This window comes from Podarcis liolepis (assembly GCF_965112155.1).
Source record: "Podarcis liolepis genome assembly, chromosome: 3".
In the NCBI taxonomy this organism is placed as follows: Eukaryota; Metazoa; Chordata; class Lepidosauria; order Squamata; family Lacertidae; genus Podarcis; species Podarcis liolepis.
Genome location: NC_139557.1, coordinates 68,357,720 through 68,380,096, shown reverse-complemented (window position 1 = coordinate 68,380,096; position 22,377 = coordinate 68,357,720). Strand labels below are relative to the sequence as shown.

General features: G+C 39.0%; 1 protein-coding gene across 20 annotated transcripts in view; it reads left to right on the top strand.

Annotated features, from left to right (window-relative positions):
* Window positions 1–22,377, top strand: part of SYNE1 (spectrin repeat containing nuclear envelope protein 1) — a 273,458-nt gene that overhangs the window by 80,144 nt on the left and 170,937 nt on the right. For all 20 annotated transcript variants that reach the window (XM_083496328.1, XM_083496315.1, XM_083496320.1 and 17 more), the window contains 16 exons: window positions 857–1,021; window positions 1,857–1,991; window positions 2,234–2,392; window positions 3,228–3,436; window positions 4,082–4,190; window positions 4,834–4,998; window positions 6,566–6,733; window positions 6,904–7,080; window positions 7,979–8,119; window positions 9,552–9,712; window positions 13,191–13,338; window positions 18,250–18,477; window positions 19,095–19,193; window positions 19,836–20,023; window positions 20,156–20,279; window positions 21,576–21,742. In XM_083496328.1, the coding sequence (XP_083352454.1) occupies window positions 857–1,021; window positions 1,857–1,991; window positions 2,234–2,392; window positions 3,228–3,436; window positions 4,082–4,190; window positions 4,834–4,998; window positions 6,566–6,733; window positions 6,904–7,080; window positions 7,979–8,119; window positions 9,552–9,712; window positions 13,191–13,338; window positions 18,250–18,477; window positions 19,095–19,193; window positions 19,836–20,023; window positions 20,156–20,279; window positions 21,576–21,742 (2,543 nt within the window). The remainder of the gene's footprint in view (window positions 1–856; window positions 1,022–1,856; window positions 1,992–2,233; window positions 2,393–3,227; window positions 3,437–4,081; window positions 4,191–4,833; window positions 4,999–6,565; window positions 6,734–6,903; window positions 7,081–7,978; window positions 8,120–9,551; window positions 9,713–13,190; window positions 13,339–18,249; window positions 18,478–19,094; window positions 19,194–19,835; window positions 20,024–20,155; window positions 20,280–21,575; window positions 21,743–22,377) is intronic.

Below are 22,377 nucleotides of genomic sequence, written 5' to 3'. Positions count from 1 at the left end.
AGGAGATGAAAATTTGGAATGGTGGTCCAGTGGAGGAGAGGTGCCTAACCTTTTGCTTTAGCCCCTGGCCACCAAAACCCTTTCCTCCTTGAACTGTACTTACTGGGGCAAATGGCAGTGGCTCCTTCATGATGAGAGAAAGGGAGACATGCTGTGCAGGTCCAGTGGCCTTGGGGGAAGCATTTTTTCCACAAGGGCCACTAAGCAGTACACCACTGGCTTGAGAGGACAGGGAGAAATATTTCTCCTTCTCTCTCAATGTTTCTGGTTCTACCTTTCACCAATGTGCTGGTCCCAGTAACTGCAGTGTGAAATGGAGGCGGTTTCAGGTATTGCAGGTGATTGTGATGGAAAGAAAGAGAAGGTCTGGGGACTTAGGAACTAAGGCCAGTTTAAACTAGGTTTTCAGAACTATTACTTTTAAGATATTGGCATGTTAGCAATATACTGTATCAGATTTCAGACAAATTGTGGGTCGTATCTGATTTTGCCCTGTTTGATTTCCCATTGATGATTTAAGCACTATAGCTCTCAGAATGTCCAGTTTTCAGGCCATGTGCATATTAAAGCAGACTAAATCTAACCCACCCTCACAGATTCTTTCAAAGCTTCTTATTAAAGAAATGCTAAAAAGGAAACAAGGAAATGTTCATCATTTTGTTTTGTTCCATTTGGAGTAGAGTAACATAATCATGAAAACTAGGGTGATATGCAACTAAGTTTTACTTAAAGTAGACCTATTTAAATTAATGGAGATAACTTCATTCATTTCAGTTCATTTTTTTCAGTGGGTCCATTCTTTGTTGCATACTACCCCTAGAGTTATTGTTATCTTTTCCTGTTTTCATTTACAAAGAATATGGTCAAGAAGACAAGTGACTGGAAGAAAAATGTGGAGGCAAACAGTCATTTGATGAAGCAGTTTGAGGAATCCAGAACAGAATTAGAAAATGTTCTACAGATAGCACATCGTTGTCTAAAGGAAAAAGGCAGACCTGAAGAACTTCTCAGAAAACATACCGTGAGTATAAACCCTTATTTTCAACATGATCCTGTTCAGCTGATAGCAATGTATATTTAGGAATCACAATAAAGCAAGCATTTACATCTTTGTATGTGACAGGATATAATTTCTGAAAATGCTGATTTTAGTGAAATTGAGAATTAACCTACTCCAGACTCATAAGTTAGGATATGGTTGACCTTTTCCTGCTGCAGGCAAATTTCTGCCTGTGGGGAGAGGACGAAAATAACCTCACACCTTTGTGGATGTGCACAAATCACAGTGTACCATCTGTTACTCAGAACAGAAAGTCGGTGTGTACTTGCATATAGCTGTCCATCCACACCTTTCCCCCATAGCTTGAAAGAGAATTCCCATGAGTAGCTGCATGAGAAATAAAAACTGGCCTCCCATTCTGAGTAATGTTTGGGGTTTGTGTAGCTGGATGGGGAGTGAGCAGCACAAGGGACATTTTATATGGAACTTAGTAATATAAATTATGTACTAGCTCTGTTTCCTGCCAATAAAGTTTTAGAGGAAAGTGGTGATATGGAACCTTGTTTCTTGATGTGGCTACTACTTCATCATTGTAATAATTTATCGTTATCGTTATCAATATTACCACCACAACTCCAAAATACCCACATGTCCTAAGTTCCTAGTGATATGAAGTATTTGTATTGGCCATGCTTTTCTGGTAGTTTGGACAAGATAGGCTCAGATGCCATTCATAAAAGCAGGCCCAACAGCAATACCACCTTCCTCCTTTAGTCTGAGATTTTGTTACCAGTTGTGTGTTTTCCCTAGCAAAGCAGTAACGTTATCACTATGTACTATTATTTTTCAACATCAGGATTTTTTCAGTCAGTTGGACCAGAGGGTGCTAAATGCTTTCCTGAAAGCTTGTGATGAGCTTACGGATATCCTTCCTGAGCAAGAACAACGTGCTCTTCAGGAAGCTGTTAGGAAGTTACATAAGCAATGGAAGGTTAGTATTTCCAGATTTAAGTAAGCATGGTTCCACTTGGTCTCCGTGGGTGGTCTCTTTGTACAAATTTTCTTCTCAGCTTTTCTTGAACAGGCAAAATTAGAAATCCCCATGTGTTTATATTGACTTTCATTGTGCAGCTCAAACAATATTTTAAAAAATATTAACATCATATTATAAAATAATGGAAATGAGTATCATGTTAACTTCCTCTTTCCTCTCCCACCGTTTATGGGGTGCAGGATGCCCAGTTGGAAGCTCCATACCATTTACTTCGCTTGAAGATACAAGTGGAAAAGAGCAAATTCCTAGCAACAGTGCAAGAATGTCATGCTGAACTAGCTCGAGAGCAAGAGATGATGTCCAAGGAGAGCAGTGAGAAGATAATTAGAGAGCACAAGGTAAGCCTGAAAAGCAGTTATATGGGTACATGTAGAAATTGTACATATGAGCTTGTACAATTCCATGAGAATTATGAAGTACACAATGTGCTTCAGAAGATGAGCAACATGATCCTTACATTCCTGTTCAATATATGCTTGTGTTGAAATAAACCCTATATGATTTCAACTTCCACAGCCAAATGGATAGGATTCTCCAACTTGGATTGTGATCCAAGGGTACTTGTATAGTTTAGGGATTACAAAAAAATTAATCAAAACTACTAGTGCCTGGTCAACAGTGATCACATGGGGAGGGCTGCCCATTAGGTACTTTAAACAGTCATACTTGATATATAGAATCTCAATAGTAATTGTAATACTCAAGAGGAAAGAGAAAAATAAAGTATAAAAAACAACACCATGTGGCAGGGGCTGGATTCCTTGCAATGGTGGCACAAGCTGGAGAGAAGGTGTGTGTCTTCTCACAAATGCACTGTCATATCTTTTTTTAAATTGAAATGTACCTGCAAGATTTTAAATACCTATGTGAGAAACTATGAGGTTATGTGTGAGCTTATTTATGTGAAAAAGCAGTCATTCAGAATCAACAGCATGTAAGTCTGTCATGTGAACTGGGCTCAAAATACTGCCAGAAACACAGAGTTAGTGTGCTTAGGATTTCAGCTTTAACTTCTCAGACTTTAAATTATTATTGACTGTGACCTGACCTTTAGGTTTTATAACTTCATGAGTCAGTTTTATCTTCCATAGACGTGCAAATACCCGTAATGGAAGGTATATTACATCAAATATATCAATGGAGTTGGCAATCATTTTCCTTTTCTGCCTTCAGTTGTTCTTTGGCGAGAAAGGCTCCTTACAGCTATGTGAGAAAAGATTGCATCTGATTAATGAATTGTGCTTGAAACTGCCTGAATCGGATCCACTTAGGACAACATCACAAAGTAGCCAGAAAAGCCTCAGTGAACTTAAATCCCTGGTTGCCAGAACCTACATGAAGCTAATGGATCACCCAGATAAATGGAAAGACTACAAGGACAGGTACTGTTTGTCTGACAATGGTAAAGACATAATAAAACCTTGGTGAAGATAATTAGAAAAGCACTCCTGCTCATCATTTTGTTATGCCCAAATAAATTTACAACTATAGAACTTCACTCCTGTAGGAGTAATATGTGGGCAGCTGTGGTCCCACAGTAGGCAGGGCTGGAGCCAAAACTTCATAGGCTTCCCTTCTATTTCTCTCTTTTGCCTGCCCTCTTCCTTCTCTCCCTTTCCCTCTCCCTCCCTTCCTTAGAGGTCCTAAACTGAACTTTTACATAGGGCTTTTAGAGTCCTAGGGCCCCAGATGATAAGCCCTAATATACAACAATACTCCTCTGGAGTAGAGGAAATTTTTCCAATCTTACATATATACAGCAACACAGAATATAAAAGTATACCTAAGAGAAGTACAGGCTCTGCATTAAAGAAGAAGGATCAGGATGTTTCCAAAGTATATTCACCAGCTTTAAATGTTCCATCACTGAAAACATTTAACAGAGGCAATTTCCCTTCTAAACAGTCAGAAGCCTTTTGAGGTGTAGTAAGTTCAAAACTCTATTCTTTTAGTTCCATTAAGATTTATATAAATGACTATTGCTGTTTCCTTATTGGCTGTTGGTTGTTTATGTGGTTATGTTTCAGATTTTCTGAATTGGAAAGCTGGATTTCATCAAGGGAAGCCCAGCTCAAGAAGATTAAGCATGGTGCCAGTGATACCACTAAATATAATCACTTTAAAACATCAATAGAGGTACATTTAGAATTACTGAAAATAAGATAGATGTTTTTGCTTGTAATACTAGCAAGATGAGTTCAGATGGTAGAAACTGAAAGTGCAAATAAGCTCTTTTCTGCTTTTGGCATTTTAGAGCACTGAATTGTGGTATAAACTACAGTACTGAGCCTCTTGGGCTTGCTGATTGGAAGGTCAGCAGTTCAAATCCCCACAACGGGGTGAGCGCCTGTTGCTCTATCACAGCTCCTGACAACCTAGTAGTTCAAAAGCACGTCAGTGCAAGTAGATAAATAGATACTGCTGCGGCGGGAAGGTGAATGGCATTTCCGTGCACTCTGGTTTCTGTCATGGTGTTTCGTTGCACCAGAAGTGGTTTAGTCATGCTGGCCACATGACCCGGAAAGCTATCTGTGGACAAACGTCGGCTCCCTCAGCCTGAAAGTGAGATGAGTGCCACAAACCCATAGTCGCCTTTGACTGGACTTAACCGTCCAGGGGTCCTTTATCTTTATAGCAAATGTAAACAAGGTTATATAAACAGTGGAATGTAAGAGAACTGGCACTTCCTGGGGAAACAGAATCAAGTAGTGGGGCAACTCACAACTGTTGACTAAACTGTTTGTTTGTGTTTCTAATTTCTGTATTAATTATATTTCAGGAAATTCAGCAAGAAACTTGCAAGCAAGGAGAAGCTATCAGCTGGTTGAAATCTAGGCTCACTGCCCTGTCTGAAGTTTCTTCAGAGAATGAAGCCAAAAAGCAAGAGGATGAGCTTTCCAGACTTTCAAGTGACTTTAAGAGCCTCTTAGCCTTGTTGATAGAGGTATAGTATCACTTCATTGTGCTTATATGCCCTCTCTACGCTTGCCCATCATGATTGAGTTGAGTGAGTCTGAGGTGAGAGGTTGGTTGGATTTAGGGTGTGATGAACACTTCATTGCGTGAAGGGGTGATGCTCTGAAAGAGGTGGTAGTGTGGCTGCTTTCAAAATAAAGTGTGCTGGTCCTGGAGGCTTGTGAGAACTATTCCTTGTACATTCCACTCTTTTGGGGAAAGGTGCTAGAGAAGGTGATAGCTGTACAGCTTCAGACACTATTGGAGGAAATGGATTATTTGGACTCATACCACTGTGGGTTCAGCCCTGGATTCAGGAATGAATCAGCCTTAGTTGCCCTTGTGTATGACCTTTATCAGGAGAGAGATTGGGGAGTGTGGCCCTGTTTATCTTGCTTGACATCCCTGCAGCTCTTGATAACATGGTATTGTACGGGACCAACTCTGCGAATTGGGACTAAGGGGCACTGTGTTAGAGTAGTTTGGCTCCTTTATACAGGGTCAGTTTCCAAGTGTTGTATTGGCTGGCTATATCCTGACCACAGAGGTCTGTCCTTTCCCAGTGCTAGTTTAACATCTTCTGTGAATATGTGATATCATTGCTCAAAGAGCAGCATTGGCTGCCAAGATGATACTGAGCCAAGTGTAAGTTGTTGTTGTTGGGGTGTTTTTGTCGGCTGACTTATAAATTCCAAAACAGCTTGAGACCTGGCTATCTGAAAGAATGCCCTTACTCATATGGACTGAACTGATGCATGAGACCCCAAGATGCAGCCTCTGAGGTTGCATATGAACGATCATACACTTGAAGCACACACACACCCAAATCATGGGAACTGTAACTTTCTGAGGGCTAAACTATAGTTCCCAGGGTTCTTTGAAATGGGTGCTTTAAATGTATTTTGTGTATGCAGCTTGAGAAAGCTTAGCCCTCACTGGGCTTTGGGGGGGGGGGCTTCAGACACATATTTGTTTTTTATTCTCCCTAAATATCCTTGGGGTTTCCCCTGAGCCTGCTAATCGCTTCCTCATGTGCATTAATGGTACCATTATGATTGCATAAGGATCCCACTTGGAGGATGGGTTTGCTACTTTGCATATAAAATATGTACTAGTATGGAGGGGAAAGTCATTGAATGATGCCACTTCTGCAATTCGTTTAAAAAATCTCTGAAGCTGAACTGGAAACAGGAAAAGTGAGACAGAGCAAATTCAGAAAGCATTAACCAAATGGAATGGAGGGAATCTACTCATACATACTTGCAGTGTGCTGTGGTGACAAAAAATAAAAACTTGGAAATAATAAATTTAATAGTTGGCAAAATTCAGGGGTTTTTTTTGAATCATTAAATGCAGGCGTGAATAACCTTTGGCCTTGCAGACGTTGCTGAACTACAACTCCCATCAGCCCCAGCATAAATGTTCACTGGCCAGTAATGGTGAAAGTTGTAGTTCAGCAGCATCTGAAGGGCCAAAGGTTCCTCACCCCTGATTGAAAGTATTGATTCTTGACACTGAACTGCTTCACAGAGGTTTAATATTTCTCCTAACAATAGATTGAGAAAATGTTGAGTGCTGTAGGTGATTGCGTCCAGCACACAGAAGAGGTGAAAGTCAATCTGGAAGAACTGATCACAAATTCAAAAGAAGCTCAGGCAGAAGCTGATAAAATCTTAGAGGTTGAAAGCTTATTACAGGCTCAGCAACTCCTTCAGTATCACCAGGTAGGACAATAGCCCATATGTGAACCTTCACTTGTTTCGGTAGTAAGCACTTTTATAGTCACCTCTTTCACTGCCACTTGTATATATATACATAGCTATGTGGCTATTTCTGTAGTGAGGGAATCAGTATGTCTACATCTGCTTCAGCCCTTACCGATGTTTTCTCCCAGCAAAAGACAAAGAGGCTCCATGAAAAGAGGCAAGATGTGCAACAGCAAATGGCCCGAGGTAAGCAGCTGCAGATTGAAGGTGGTCTGTCACCCACTGTGCAAGAAGAGCTATGGAAGTTGGAGAGTATGTTAGAAAACATGCAGCAATCTATGGATAAACGTGAAGATCAATTGCAGGTCAGTGTGTTATTCATGTAACTCCACAGAGAAACAAAAACAGTCCCCTTGTTTATGATTTATTTGCTCTATATTTAGTTGTTTTGTTTTGAGTTTGAACAATGTAATACATTTTCTTGTTAAACTTGGCCATTTTTTCTGCTTGTGAAACACCAGCATCTCCACCTTGCACTTGTATGCAGACACACAAACATTCCAGCTCCAGGGAGCGGTACAGTATGTGAGCTGTTGGCACAGGGAAGCTCCCAAGTGTCAGAGCAAGGCAGTTATGCAAACCTTGAGCTTCTCTGACAAAGCACTAGGAAAGTTCCTTGTTGGCATGAGCAGAAGATTAAACATATTCCTTTTATATACTCTATATACCTTCTTCTGGGCCATGGGACTTACGTTAAAACTGTCCTAAGGTGGAGCTCCTAACAGTTTCATGGGTTGGGGGTGGTGGCTTACAGAGTGTGTATAAAGAGATTTTGCCTAAGCATCAATTCATGCAGATCGTGATTCTTGCTGAGACAAACTCAGTGATTACACAGCTCCCTTGTTCTCAAGGCTTGGGAACTTTCTTGTGCCAGTGGCTCAGATGCTGCAGGGTTTTCTAGAGCCCTAAAAGCAAGCTTTTACAGGGCTTTTGCATAGCTGTGTCTGAACTGTGATTAGTGTCTATGGAGTATGAGCAAAAAAATAGATGAAGTGCTAAAATAGACTGATTTTGCATGTTCAGAAGCTTGTTTTGCATTCTGAGTTGGAGAAGAACCTATCGGGGGAAATGGTGTTTGACTCATTATCATTTGAGCTAGACAAAATTAATATTTCAAACCAGGTCATTATCAACTTTGACAATATTGCTAGTAAATTGCAGGGCAGGCAAACTTTTTCTTTTACTTCTTGTTCTTTCTTGTAGCTCACTGTAAGCACATGGGAACAGTTTGAAAGGGACAAAGAAACAGTTGTAAAGTACCTTAGTCATGCAAGCTCTGCTCTTGAACGCATCTTAAGCTTTAGCAGCTTAGAGAGTTTGTCATCAGAACTAGAAAAGACAAAGGTATGTATGTTGCTGTACTTGGAATTTTACAATCATAATTGGTTCTATTTGCTATTGGTTCTTTTGCTGAGGATATATATCTTATTTTATTTCCTTGTTTTTGCCTTGGGCAACATCCTTGAAAATGTGCTATAGTATATTTTTCAAGAAAAAAACACACGCATCACAATATTGGTCAACCTGGGCATAGCATCCATTATAAACAATTCCCATAGGTTCAGTAGAGTCCTGGTTTTCCTCTCTTTCTACAGTGGGGCACAGAATGCAGCAGACCAGACTATGCCAATTCCAAGTTAGTAATCTATCAGTCGGGCAGGATTTCAGGTAGTGGAAAACAGGCCCTGTGCACTTTTGGCAATCTTTGGCATGGTGGCTGCTTCATTGGCAGTGGGACTGAATTGTGGCTACCACCTCCAGTTCTGGTGCTGATGTATAAAGCCCTACACAGCTTAGGACCAGGACACCTAAAAGAGCATCTTACCTCATCACTTACATACCCAACTGATCACTGTGCTCTGCAGGAGAGGGAATCCTATAGATACTCTCTTATCCAAAGATATATTCTGCATGGTGTTGGAATCGAGTCTTTAGTGTGGCAGCATCTGCCCTTTGGAATTGCCTCCCATTACATATCAGCCAAGAACTGTTTTTATATATGCCATTGCTTTAGATATGTTTCATTGTACAGGGTGGCTCAAAAGTAGGTATACTGCTTTAGAATCCATTTTCTTTGTTCTTGACTCAAGTTCTCATCATTCACAGTATCAGGAAAGAAAAATGTTTGTTGTTTGTTTGTTTGTTTGTTTGTTTGTTTGTTTGTTTTTAAAAGTATACCTACTCTTGGGCCACCCTGTATTATGAAATCATTTTGAATTACTTCATAGGAAGTGATTTATAAAGGAAATAAATAATAACAATCCATTATTATTAGTTCCTTTCAAAAACCTATTTATATACTATACTATTTTGCAATCTGTTCTTTGGGGGTATTCCTCATCTAAACCAGAGATACTTGTACAGTGGTACCTTGGGTTAAGTACTTAATTTGTTCCGGAGGTCCGTTCTTAACCTGAAACTGTTCTTAACCTGAAGCACCACTTTAGCTAATGGGGCCTCCTGCTGCTGCTGTGCCAGCGCCGCACAATTTCTGTTCTCATCCTGAAGCAAAGTTCTTAACCCGAGGTACTATTTCTGGGTTAGTGGAGTCTGTAACCTGAAGCGTATGTAACCCGAAGTGTATGTAACCTGAAGCGTATGTAACCCAAGGTACCACTCTAGTAGTAATTTTTTGAAGTGGTGTTCTGGGAGTTCTTTTTTTACAAAGGTATCCACTCAAGATGAATAATGATCACTGCTTGACCAGTTGCTAACAATGTATCTCTAGACTTTCCCCACAAATATATTCTGTTCATAACTCCACACCTCTTTACAGGCACTTTCTAAGCAGACAGTAGCCATGGCCATGGAGGCTGAGACTCTTGTCAAGAAGTCTTTTGCAATACAGCTTGGTGAGAAGAACAAGCAAACCCTTCAACAGCAAGCAAAGTCGGTCCGGGAACAAGTTAAAAAAATGGAAGCTTCACTTGAAGAAGAGTATGTTCTTAAACAGTCATAGTATTATTTCCTTCCTGACACAAGAATTGTACATTTTGTTGTCTTATCAAAATGCGGTGTTTATTCACAACTGGCTTTGTAAACCTCAGCTTGTCATACAGCAGAAATTACCATGTAGTACTGAAAGAGTATAAACAACTATTTTGACTAACCAATACAGAAAATAGTAACTCGTCCCTCAGTGCATTGTACCAAGAAGCAGATTCTCATTTATCAGTGGGACTCAATTCCATGCAAGTGACCTTAGAACTGCCATGCTAAGCTGCAATTATAAATCCAATTATGCATGTTCAAGCCAATTAATTTTAATGTAACTAAGCACAGTTAATTGAGCATGGAACTGAAGTAATATAATACACTTCAGTAACACACATAGTAAATTATTTGACTCAGGCAAGGATAAATGAATAGTGCCATATCCTAAAGTGCCTGAAGCCTAGTTTTTAAAGTATTTTTCTTCATATTTTCCCAGTCTGTGTGCACGAGAATATAAAAATGTGCCTTTTTCCTCACTTAAGTTAAAACCCAGTTCTTTTTCTTGTTGCTAAAAATGATGCTTCATTGCAGTGGACTTTCAGCTCAAAGTTCTATTTTCTGCCTCATGTTCATTAACTTGGATCTGGCCTAATGGTCCAGTTTTGGAAATATTAGGACCAGTTAACATGTTATGGCAGTTACACATATAGCAACTTTTACACTGCTGCACGAGACAATTAAAATGATTTGCAGCTGTAATATGTAAACCACCTATTAATTCCAGCAGGGCTTTTGAATAAGCCATCAACATTCCTAAAAGGCCTAAAGGTGCAACCATATTACAACTCACATTATTGGTTAACAAAAATCAAAATATCAGTGGTCACTTGCCAATTCACACATTCACTTCAATGTCCACACATTGCTCCAAAGATTTATTCATACAAATGAACCAAAAACTTAAATATATCGCTGTTGCTGCCTTTCAGGGCTGATACATATATTTGCAGTGCCACAGCCCAAGGAGCTGCTCCCAAGAAGTGCTGCCCGGTTCTGTTGAGATCCTAGTTCATTTGGAAAATTCTACAAATCAATGCATCCATGGCATCATATAGTCCCAAAAGAGTTTTCAAGATTGATTCATCCTCACAACGCCTTTGTGGGAGAGTTCACTAATATTCCCATTTCATAGGCGAGAACCTGAGGCTGAAAGTTAGTGAGTTGTTCAAGGCAACCATTGATTTCATGCCTGGACAGAAATTTAAACCACATTACTTCTGATCTAAGTCCAGTGTTCTGTTCTCTGGGACATTACTTTTCAGAATGAACAGTGTTCAGTGATGCAGGTACAACGAAATAAATGTCATTTTTTGCATTTGGCTTCTCATTATACCTTCCCTTTTTTCTGCTGAATAAATCTATGTAAATTTGTTTACCTACTTCATGGTTAATTTTCACTACCTTTAGAGAGGAGCTGCATTTTAGTAAGACAATATTGCCCCAGAAGTAATCATGGGGAATGCAATTTCATATGCTATTTGTTTTGTTGTGAGTGGCTTCTTTCTTTCCATATTGCTCTTTTCTCTTTCTCCTAACACCAGTTATGTAATTTTTTTAGTGGTCTTTATTCTTTCTTTCCCACAAGTAGAAAAGTTTCCTTCAGAAGACTTCTAGTGCCTTTTTTTTGCTTCCAGTGAGATGCTGTTTTTCAGTGCATGTTTTAACAGATGTAATGTAATTGATCTATGAACAAGGTGCAAGACAATCATAATTAAGCTGAAAAATATGCATGCATCTTCAACTGACTTTGACTTTCTCAGATATGTACTTACCCTAATGTATGTATATAGCTGTATGATTCGTAATGCACATTCTTTCTTTGCAGCCTCACAGATTGCCCTGCTCCTTGCGCCCAATTTGCCTCAGTTCAGCTAACAATAGACTTGTCTTCCTAAATAAGATAGAAAATGTACGCCATCAGTTGTAAAGAAAGCCAGTCATATTCCTTTGGAATTGATGGGTTTTGCAAGTTTGAAATTTGCCCAGAAAGGAAATCCAGCACAACAACAACAAAAGTTAGTAGAGTGGGTTTTAGGCTACTACACATCAAGCAGTATTTGTTGAGAAGCATTCTCCCTCTCTTCTAGAGCAGTTGTGGCATGAGCACAATCACACAGGGATGCTCTGTTGAAGCATGTTACACACCTGGTGGTGGGAGGGAGTGGTAAAATGGTAGCTATGAATGAACAGAAGTGGAACAAAGAAAATGCACAATAGAGATTGAGGGAACTACATTACTGTGAAAAAGTAATGTAGTAAGAATGACCATGAACTCTTGAACAGTGAACAGGAGCCATTTCAAGGCCTTGCTCAGTAGCTCTGAGTAGTCTGAGATTTCATCAAATATTGTACACATGCTCTCCAAGATTTACTCCAAAGCCTTAATCCATAAATGTTTTTAAAGGGAGGGGAAGAATGGAAAGCTAATATCCTAAGGGTGCCAAAGCAGATCTGCTGCAACTGTGTGAGCATCAAATAGGTACATGCACTAAATAGCTGCAACGCTGCATTGAATACCAAGGTGCAGAGTAGGTAGGTAGGAATATGCACATGTTCAAAAACCTCTTCTCTACATTTTGTCTTGGTTTCATGGTAAGTCACATCTCCTCAGAACTTCAGTTAATTTGAATGGCTCTGAGTGGCGTTCATAGGTTCCAAATTTTTAAATGGCTAAGTCCCTAATTATAATAAACCTATTTAAAAAATCATTCTTAGGTTCTCTTGGCAATGTTGTAGGTGCTATAGGGTAGCTTCTTGCCAGGCTGCTCTTGCTATACATCTTAAAATCACACATGAGAAGTTATGCTAATTCACACAACTTTTTAGGAGAGGGAAGTAGCCAAGCAACTCCCACACTAAAGGACCCCTGACCATTAGGTCCAGTCGTGACCGACTCTAGGGTTGCGGCACTCATCTCGCTTTATTGGCCGAGGGAGCTGGCGTACAGCTTCCAGGTCATGTGGCCAGCATGACTAAGCCGCTTCTGGCAAACCAGAGCAGCACACTGAAACGGTGTTTACCTTCCCGCCGGAGTGGTACCTATTTATCTACTTGCACTTTGACGTGCTTTCGAACTGTTAGGTTGACAGGAGCAGGGACCGAGCAACAGGAGCTCACCCCATTGCGGGGATTCGAACTGCCGACCTTCTGATCGGCAAGTCCTAGGCTCTGTGGTTTAACCCACAGCGCTACCCGTGTCCCTTAACTCCCACACTACTGAGGTAATATAAGGGCAGATTCCTAAGGTGCTATAACTTTTATAAAACCTGTAAACCGACATTTGAAATATGCTTTTTAAAAATTAATAAAAAAGGCGTGCTATTATGTAAGCATTTTCAGCAAACTGGAGATGTAAGAAAATGGGCATAGTTCAACAGTAACAAACTGTTTTATTTTTTCTACTAAATATGGTTGATTTTAGTATTAAAACCATGGAAATGGTGAAAAACAAGTGGGATCATTTTGGCAAAAAATTTGAAGCTTTGTCCATCTGGATCACTGAAAAAGAAAAAGAGCTGGATACCTTGGAAACAACATCGTCCTTGGATATGCAAATCAGCCAAGTTAAGGTGATTGGTTCGCATTATATTTAGCATTAAAATACTGCTTTCTCTCTCCTCCTCTAGAAAGCTTCAAAAGAGAGGAAAATGCTTTTATCTGATTTCACAGCTGCAAAGATGTAAAAAAGAATGTATCACACTTTGAGACAAAGATACTAAGGAGGAAGGTTTTGCAGGAGGTGTGCCCCCCCATAGAGTTGAATTTACACTCAGACCTTTTAGTTTATGTAACAGGAAAACATATAATGGTGTGAATAGATAGATATATTTTCCATTAATATTCTTTACCTGCAAAATATCCTCATGGTATATTTTCACAGAGTGTATAATGTTTTATATCGTGCTATGTATTGCAGCCAGTGGCTACAGTAATTTATTCCAGTATGGTAGATAATTTATGATTTTTGTGTATCTTGTTTCTCAAATAATGCTGAAATAATAAAGCAACTACTGGGCTCAGCAGCTTCTGTACTCAAACCTTTGCTACATACTCTGAATTCTTTTTGTCATATGCTAGGTTCTGTTTTCTTTTTCCAGGTGCATTAATAAAATATCAGATGCACATAGTATCTTCAAGTGCTCCTTGATTGTGAACAAGAAAAAGTTGCCCATTTCAGAGGATTGTTTTTATTTCTATGCCATTTTGTTGCAAATGCACAAACACACAAACATATTTTCAACTCTCTCTTTATCTCAGTGGCAAATAATTCAGCTGAAAGCTATGCCTTTATTATGTGACTGGAATCACACACACCCCCAAACAGATGGCTAGAACTTATAATCTTTTGTAGGATGGTGGTTCCTAGATTTAAAAACAACGACACTTGCAACCAAGGATTTACTAGCATCATAAGAGTAAATAGTAAAGCATGGCAGTGCTTGATGACCACTTTTGCACCATGGGGGAATAGAAGTGCAAGCTACTCCCTCCGCAATGACTTATATGTGGTGTCAGGTCCGGTGAAGTTCACCATTCTCGATGGATTCTGGGGTTAATGTGTCCCAGAAATGAAAATATCGTTTTTATTTTTATTTTTCTTCCATTGAGCATTTTTGCTTAGAGTTTCAAGCTTACAGCTTGAGGTCTACTCTATTCAAGTCCTTTTAAGTTTCTTGAAAATCAGTGGTGCTTAAGTGCTCCTGCTTCATGAATAGCAGACGATCTCAGCCAAATAAATAAATAAATCTTAGGCAAGTTTCTTAGCTTGTACTGTGGCTTCAGAAGGCATTTTAAAAGTAGTCCATTACTCTCTTTTTTCTGTATTCTGAAATACATATTTGATAAAACTTTCTGAAATCAGAACATAAGCTGTAGAAAAGTGTCATTAAATTTCTATACTTAAATCTGAAAAGGAGTACATCCACTATGTCTTAAAACGATGGGGAGGAATACTCTTTAAAACTTACAGTAGCAAATTATCCTAATTACTACAAAAATGTATGTACTGCAGTTTTATGTTATCTGTTTTTATTTGCTAAGGATGGTGGAATAGATTTCATGGGAAATAATTTTTCCAAACAAAAATATCTGGATAATATACAATATTACAATTTCAATTACAAATCACATATTACATCTTTTGCAAATACTGTTTTGTGGTGGTGATGTTTTGGTTCGTGTTGGTGTGTGTTAATGGCCCAGCTTGCATGTCATGTTAAACCATAGTTAGTTTAATTATTGTTTAATGCAAATGAGCAGCATGTCAAGGCACACTTTTCCAAAGTCCCTGCCTCACTTCTCCTGCGCTCGTTTCCTTGGCTGTACCAGAAGCAGCAAACCACAAGTCTGGGCTTGTTTCTCTCTGAACAAACTATGTGTGGTAACCAAGATTTGTTAATGGCTTGCTGCTCATGGTTGGGGGAAAACAACCACAAGCTCAGGGTCAGCTAACATGACAAGGTAGGGATTATGCTTTGTTGTTGCCAGTACAATGTAGCCTAGTGAAGTAGGGACTTTTGGGCCATTTATGCTTTCGTGCAATGTGCATTGCCATGCTGGCTGGGGTTGATGGGAGTCTAAAACATCTGGATGGCATTGAGTTAGCAAAGGTGTGTGTGACATAATAAGTGAACACAGTGATTGTGTCGTAGTATATATATGTTTGTTCTTGTCGGTGTGCCTATATGAGTTGGTGTATCCTTTATATATTTTCAACTGAATTACAGAAGATAAATAAATATTACTAAATGATGAGATATTTTGAGAAAAATGCATTAAAAGAGAAATATAAACACACAAAATTGAACAAGGAAATATATACAGAAATAATGAAACTAGTTAAGTGGATGTCTAAACTTCAGGTTCAAACTTACTGCCGTTCTTCTAGGTCACATTCCTAGAATAAGGGTGTATATAAGCATGTGACTTCATTCACTTGGTTTAGTCATCTGAAGCTTGTTTGTTGCTTCTCGTTGCATGTGCCTAACTGTGGTATTGATAATGCATTTGGGGAGACAGATATGTAAATAATTCTCCTCTAGTAAGGTGGTTCTGTTTGATCGTCATTAACACCATTCTAACTGCAAGAATCTGAGACAAATATTGGTTAGCAACATAAGGAGGGCCAACTGGAGATCCAGACAGTGATTTTACGTGACATCCTGCTCTTGTTCTGGATTACAAATGCCAAAGTATAACATATTTGCACCTTGCGTCAATTGTGAAGGGCATATGCATGTCTCAACTGTAACTTTCCTCTTTATAATACACAAAAAATGTAAATGAGAAAGGATTGGCCTCTTCCATTCAGTGTATATGAAAAGGTAGCACACATAGGGTATGTGCATCTGTGCTCAGTTCTACTATAGAACTGGATTTCACCTTTTCTGCTTTGGAGGGGACAACAGCAATTAGCACCATAACCTGACAACTGTGGACATATGCACTCTATAAGGCAATATAGTTTTTTTCTAGGAAAAGCCAAAAGTCAGAATCAAGGCAAAAAAAAATAGAAAGCAAGTACAATAAGTACACAAGAAATGTATGTATGTGAAGATTTATTCTGATTGCATAATATAATGTGGTTCATATTAAACAATACAGTAATATATAAACAGCACACTATTATCATATCAAAGATATGTTTTATTGCATTTTAATACAATAAAACGTACTTTTAAATATAAAGGTTTGGAGCATAAAATGCTTCTTTGTTCATGTAAGGGAGCGACCCATCCACATCATTTCTTAAGGGTTACCGATGACTGGATTTTGGAGAGTTCAGGGTGCTGAAAAGGAAATAGTGTGAGAAACTCTCCTTCCACTCTTCCAGGAGTGGAAGTTAGCATCCAAACCACACTGTTCGTTATATTTTCAAAATTCCTCTGATGAAGGGAGTTTTCCCTCAAAGGGTTTTGGGCATTAACAGTAATTCAAGAAGCCTTTTTAAAGAACACTATATTTAATTGCATTGTGAACTCCTAGAAGAGAAAGACATATTATATATACATCTCTTGTGCACCTATTGCCATTGCCTTTTGTTTTATATTGGTTTTATACCATTTTAATACCATTGGTTTTATACCATTGTCATGGCTTCCTCCAGAAAATCCCAAGAACTGTAATTTGGAGGCACTGTGAGAGTTATGTTTGAGAGCAGTATTCCCCTCACAAAAGTATAGCACCCTGTGGTTAGAGAACTAAAGTTAGATCTTTTTAAGCCTGCCATGAGGTTAGCTCAGTTGGTTAGAGTGTAGTGCTAATAATGAAAAGGTTGCAGGTTTGATCCCCGTAAGGGACAGCTGCATATTCCTGCATTCCAGGGGGTTAGACTATATGGTCCTCAGGGTCCCTTCCAACTCTGATTACACACACACACAGTTACCTGGATTGTTTTTCTGTGGAACAAAATGAGCCCATAGCAAAATGCCCACAATCCCTTCTTGCTTCTCAGATGCTTAACAGAATCACTAGGTGAAAGAGGATAAATGGATAATTTCATGTTAGCCTGGCTGGGCACATAAACCAGGAGAAACGCCAATAGTTATTGTCACAATAATGGTTGGTAGACAGGAGTCCAAAAGCCACCTACACTCTCCATTTATTGCTGCATGTTAGAAGATGAGTGTGGGAGTAAGATTATATAACAGCTACCTGCTTTACAGAAAGATGAAATATTTTGGCTACAATAGCAGTCAGAGTGTTTCCCACAGGCCATGTGAAAATACTGACAAAAGATAGCCTGTTATAATTTGATTAATTCCAAATGCATACTGGGAAACTTAAATCTGGTGAATTGTCATGGAATCATCTTAAAGATTGACTTCATAATTTTTCTGACTTGCTATGGGGGAGGCACAATGTTTTCTAGCAGAAAAACTAGTAAAAGTCCATTATTGTTTAACGTGATCTGCATATTAAAAATCAAATGGTTAAATAGTTACTGATAATGCAGTGCTGTGATATATGCCCAGTGCTTTTTTTCTGGGGGGACGCAGGGGTACACATACCCCTAAACATTTTGAGAATCTAAGTTTGGCCTCATTGAGGGGCAGTATTTCAATATGAGTAAGGAAATGAGAGTACCCCTAAACATTTTTTATAGAAAAAAGCACTGTATATTCCATACATATACCACAGCACAATATTGCCATTAACAATTTAACTACTGAGTTTGTGATATGCTGATCATGTTAAAACTTTAATTGTCTTTCACTGTTTTTCCTGCTACAAAGCAATATAACTGTTTGCAATGGAGGGCTGCTTGCTCTCCATAGAGAGAGTCCCGTGCATTTGTGAATCATTCACCATCCATCTGCAGCTGCTATCTGGAACTATTTACATTGGTTTCATGTGGTGGCTGCAATGTGTGAAGTCGCCCAAGAACAAATGTAACTAACTCCTATATATGTGCATGGCTCGCAGGAAAGCAATAAACACATGCTATAGATTCTTTATGTACAAATTTATTTGCATTTTAGGTCATTATTAAAGAAATAGACGACAAGGAAAATGAAATCCCAAGCTTAGAAAAGGATGCTCAGTCATTTTCTCAATATCTTACATCTGGAGAATCAGCACATATCAAAGCCAAGTTGACACAGATCAGAAGGTATTGGGAAGAACTCCGGGATCGTACACAGCATCTGGAAGGATCAGTAACTGGAAAGGCATCAGTACAGCAAAAATTTGAAGAAAACTTTGCAAAGGTAGACACCGTAAATTTGTTCTGTCATTCAAAAGAGAGTGGCCATTAAATGTACTGTCAGGGAAGACCTCAAAAAGTGCACTTAAAAGAAATACTTTCTGTTGTACACATTTGAATTAATGGGGTATTTTGCACGCATGAGTTACAATCCTTTGTGGGTAATGTAATGCTAAAACTAAACTAAAACCAAGATGAACTAGACTGATCTGCCTGCAGAACAGAAAGTGTCACCATATTTTTAGAATTATCCATTCTTGTTGGGAATATGGAGTGTAACACTGTCTATGTCTACTCAGAAGTAAGCCCCACCAACTTCAGCTGGACCTGGTCCAGTTACGGGTGTAAGGTTTTCCTCCAAAGAGTTGGATGCAATGCTAGGCCTACTCAACAGAGTACATCTGTTGAAATTAATTGACATGACTAACATAGGTCCATTAATTTCAATGTGTCTACTCTGAGTAGAACTTAGTTGGCTGCAGCCCAGAGCTTTCTACCTTGAGCACAATTAACTGGAGTGGGGGTACCGGTGGGATTTCCTACCATATAAGCATGCATAGATGTGTAGATATTTGTAACTTTGTAAATATTTAGTACTTTTTCTTAATTTCTCTGGTTTAGGCCCAAGAGGAGCTGTGCAGATATGAAGGAAAACTGGCAGAGACTGATACTTCATGCTGTTCCTCAGCAGAGACTTACAAGGCCCTTCATAATGTTACGGTAAATATATATAAAGTTTGTTACCTAGTTTCATGTTTAGCATGGAAGAGGTATTTGTACTGGCTGTAGCCAACATTCACCCAACTGAAGAAATCTTGGTTGAACATTACTTCTGCAATCAGCAATCTTGGTGTTGTGGGGGCAAGAGAGAAGCCCCATTTGTTTTAAACAAGCATGAGCAGTGGTGGTCAACAGGACTAACAGAATAGGTGGGGGAAAGTTAGCTAAAAAAGATATTATTTCAGTTCCACCCAGTAACACTACTGCCCTAAGACAGTCTTAAGAAGGCTAATCAGAAAGCTGTAAGAGTTGCAGGGAGGCATTCCCCCAATTCAGCCTTCCAGAAAAAATAAAATATGACAACAGTTGCCTTTTGTCCACAGCATAGTGGTGTTACTACAGATAGTTTTGCATGATGTGGTGCCACCATCAATAAAGCCTTATAACCTCTATGTATCAGCCTGGGTTGAGCACTTATACAACCAGTCAAGCCTGAACACCTTCTGGCATTACTGCACTTGAGGATGAGTTAAATAAAGCCATGGCATAATTAGTTCTACTTCTTTTTAGCTATGTGCAAGACAATGTGAGGGCCACAGGGTTGGTAATTGTCTTCTCTTTTGTTGTGTTGAATTAAATAAGGATCTCTGTCAAGTTCTGGAAAAAATGAACCAAACACTGGCCTCTCTGTCATCTGGTTCTCGCAAGATCATGAATAAAGAAAAAGTCGCCCAGGATGTTTTGATGCTTCAGCAAAGACATGAAATGGTTTTGAGACAAGCTAAAGATAGACAGGCCTCGCTAGAGGTTCACCTAGCACAGTGGCAGAGGTGAGAAAAGCACTGTGTGATATGCAGGCAGAAAAAATATCTGCAGCTGTCTCCCAGCTTTTGGTTTCATGGGACTTGAACTGATGAGCTCTTTTATTATTATTATTATTATTTTTGGCTGTGTTCTGGTAGACAGGAGAAGGAGCTCTCCGCCTTCACGATTTGGCTAGAAAGGTGTGAAGCTGCAGCCAGACCTTCAGAGCAACATGTTTCTGCTGACAGAGTCAAAGTGGAAAGTGAGCTGCAGTTAGTCCAAGTAAGTTTTGTGGGTTGGGATAGGTTGCTTGCATTGTTCTTGTAGGTTATACTGGGAAATAATTACATGCTATTATTGTTTTACAAAACAATGTGTAGACCTGCAACTCGTGGCAGCTTTCCACTGAATGCTTGAAAGGAGCTAAGCTTAAGGCATAATTTTAAAATCTGCTCACTGAAACAAGCTCAAGACATAGGGTTGTATTCAACATAGTGCTAATCAAGCAATTCCGTAATGCAATGATTTCTGCTTGTGCAACAGAATACACACACATACTATATCTGTTATGGGGTCCCCCAACCATCCAGAGCAGATTTGAGGAGGACATGGGGTGAATTCAGAGGGAGCAGAGGGGCGGAAGCCCCATTGCACTAGCAGTAATCTTTGTGCTGACAAAGATTAGGTACTGATTTTCCCAGTTTCTGGAATGCCTGAAGCGAACACAATTGCTGGTCCATTAAGCTGAATGCAACCCACCAGGGTCTCAGCAAAGCTCTTGTTTGACTGCCTATGTGGGACCGCCAAAAGAAGTGTTTGGGTTAGTAGCCACACGTTGTGTACACCTTGCCTCAGTAACATATATGATGCCTACAACAGTTTCTCTGGTTTGCAAATATGCTCATGTGCATGGTAAATGAATTCAACAGATAATCTGCACACATAAAATATCAAATGCAACATTTTATATCAAATGTCACCACCATTCAACACTCAGCATCCTTTTCTGATTACTTTTCACCCAAATTGCAGTGACATATACTTTCCTGTTGGTGAAACCAACATGGAACCAAATTCTGTAATATATTTCAGTGTGAGATCAGCTCTGTGTTGTCATGCTTTTGGCAAACCAGATTTGTTACAGTTGCCAAACATGTTGGAGGCCTCGCAGCAGTTAAAAATCAATCCTAGCAATGGCACCCTTTGTTTCGAGCCACCCTGAGGATTTCAGTAAGCATAGTTTCCCATTGCTCTCAAACTGTTTGTCGTTTCTATTTGGTGTTTTGTTTTGTTTTTACTTTTTCTAAATCTAAAATAATTATATTTTAATTTGAATTTTGTTGTTAGAATTTTCTTTATACATTTCCAGTATTGTTTTAAGGAAACCAATTCAGGACAACATTCAGCAATGAGCACTGAGACTTGCATAATAAATTCAGTCAATTGCAATGCCTCGTTAAATACTGCACAATTTAGTCACTTACAATTTAACTTTCTCTAGATGTGTTTGGTTCAAAGTTATAATTATAATATTTACATATTAAAGGGTTGACACTAAGATATATATTTGTTTCTCAGGATTTGCAATCTGATATTGCATCCTATGCTACATTGTATACCAGCCTACTGCAGTTAAATGAATCACTATTTAAAACAAGTTCCAGCGAAAGTGTGAAAACACTTAAAAAAGACTTGGAAGACTTAGATAGAAGATGGAAAACTCTACCTCAGATAATTACCAAAAGGTTTGTGTTTCTATTTAAATAGCAGCACTTTACTCGCAAACAGATGCTGATCACTGACAGAATGCAGAACGCCACAAGTTAATGTGTCGAATGTAATGGAAATCACACACTGGACTATGTTGTTTGATGGGGACTAAAGTGGAGAGTACAACAATCCAAGAAACCCATATGTACAATCACTGGCATTTTTCTGTCTTCTGCATGGAAGACATTCAGCTCTGAAGTTCAAGACAATGTCTACTTTGAGCAACAGAGTAGGTTATAGGAACTGCTTTATACAACCTCAATGTGGGGATCATTCACTTGGTCAGCTCCCCAACAAAGGTTTATTTGAGAATGCACTCTGAAAGAGAAGATGTTATGAGATTGTTTTCCTTTTGAGTGATACATCTTTCTATTCACTGTGTCAGCTCTCCTACTTGACTGTGCCCCTGCAGGGATGAGCCATGCAAAATTTGTGTTTGATTAGCTGTACCTGTTTATCATTATTATTTCCCACAGCTCTGTTTTTTATTCCCACACAGAGGATTGTGCTGTACATTACTTACATAATTGAATATGTAACATTCTTTTATTGCATCCTTAACTAAAAAAAACAAAAACTGACCAAGTCAAGATAAAAATGAAAATGTTAA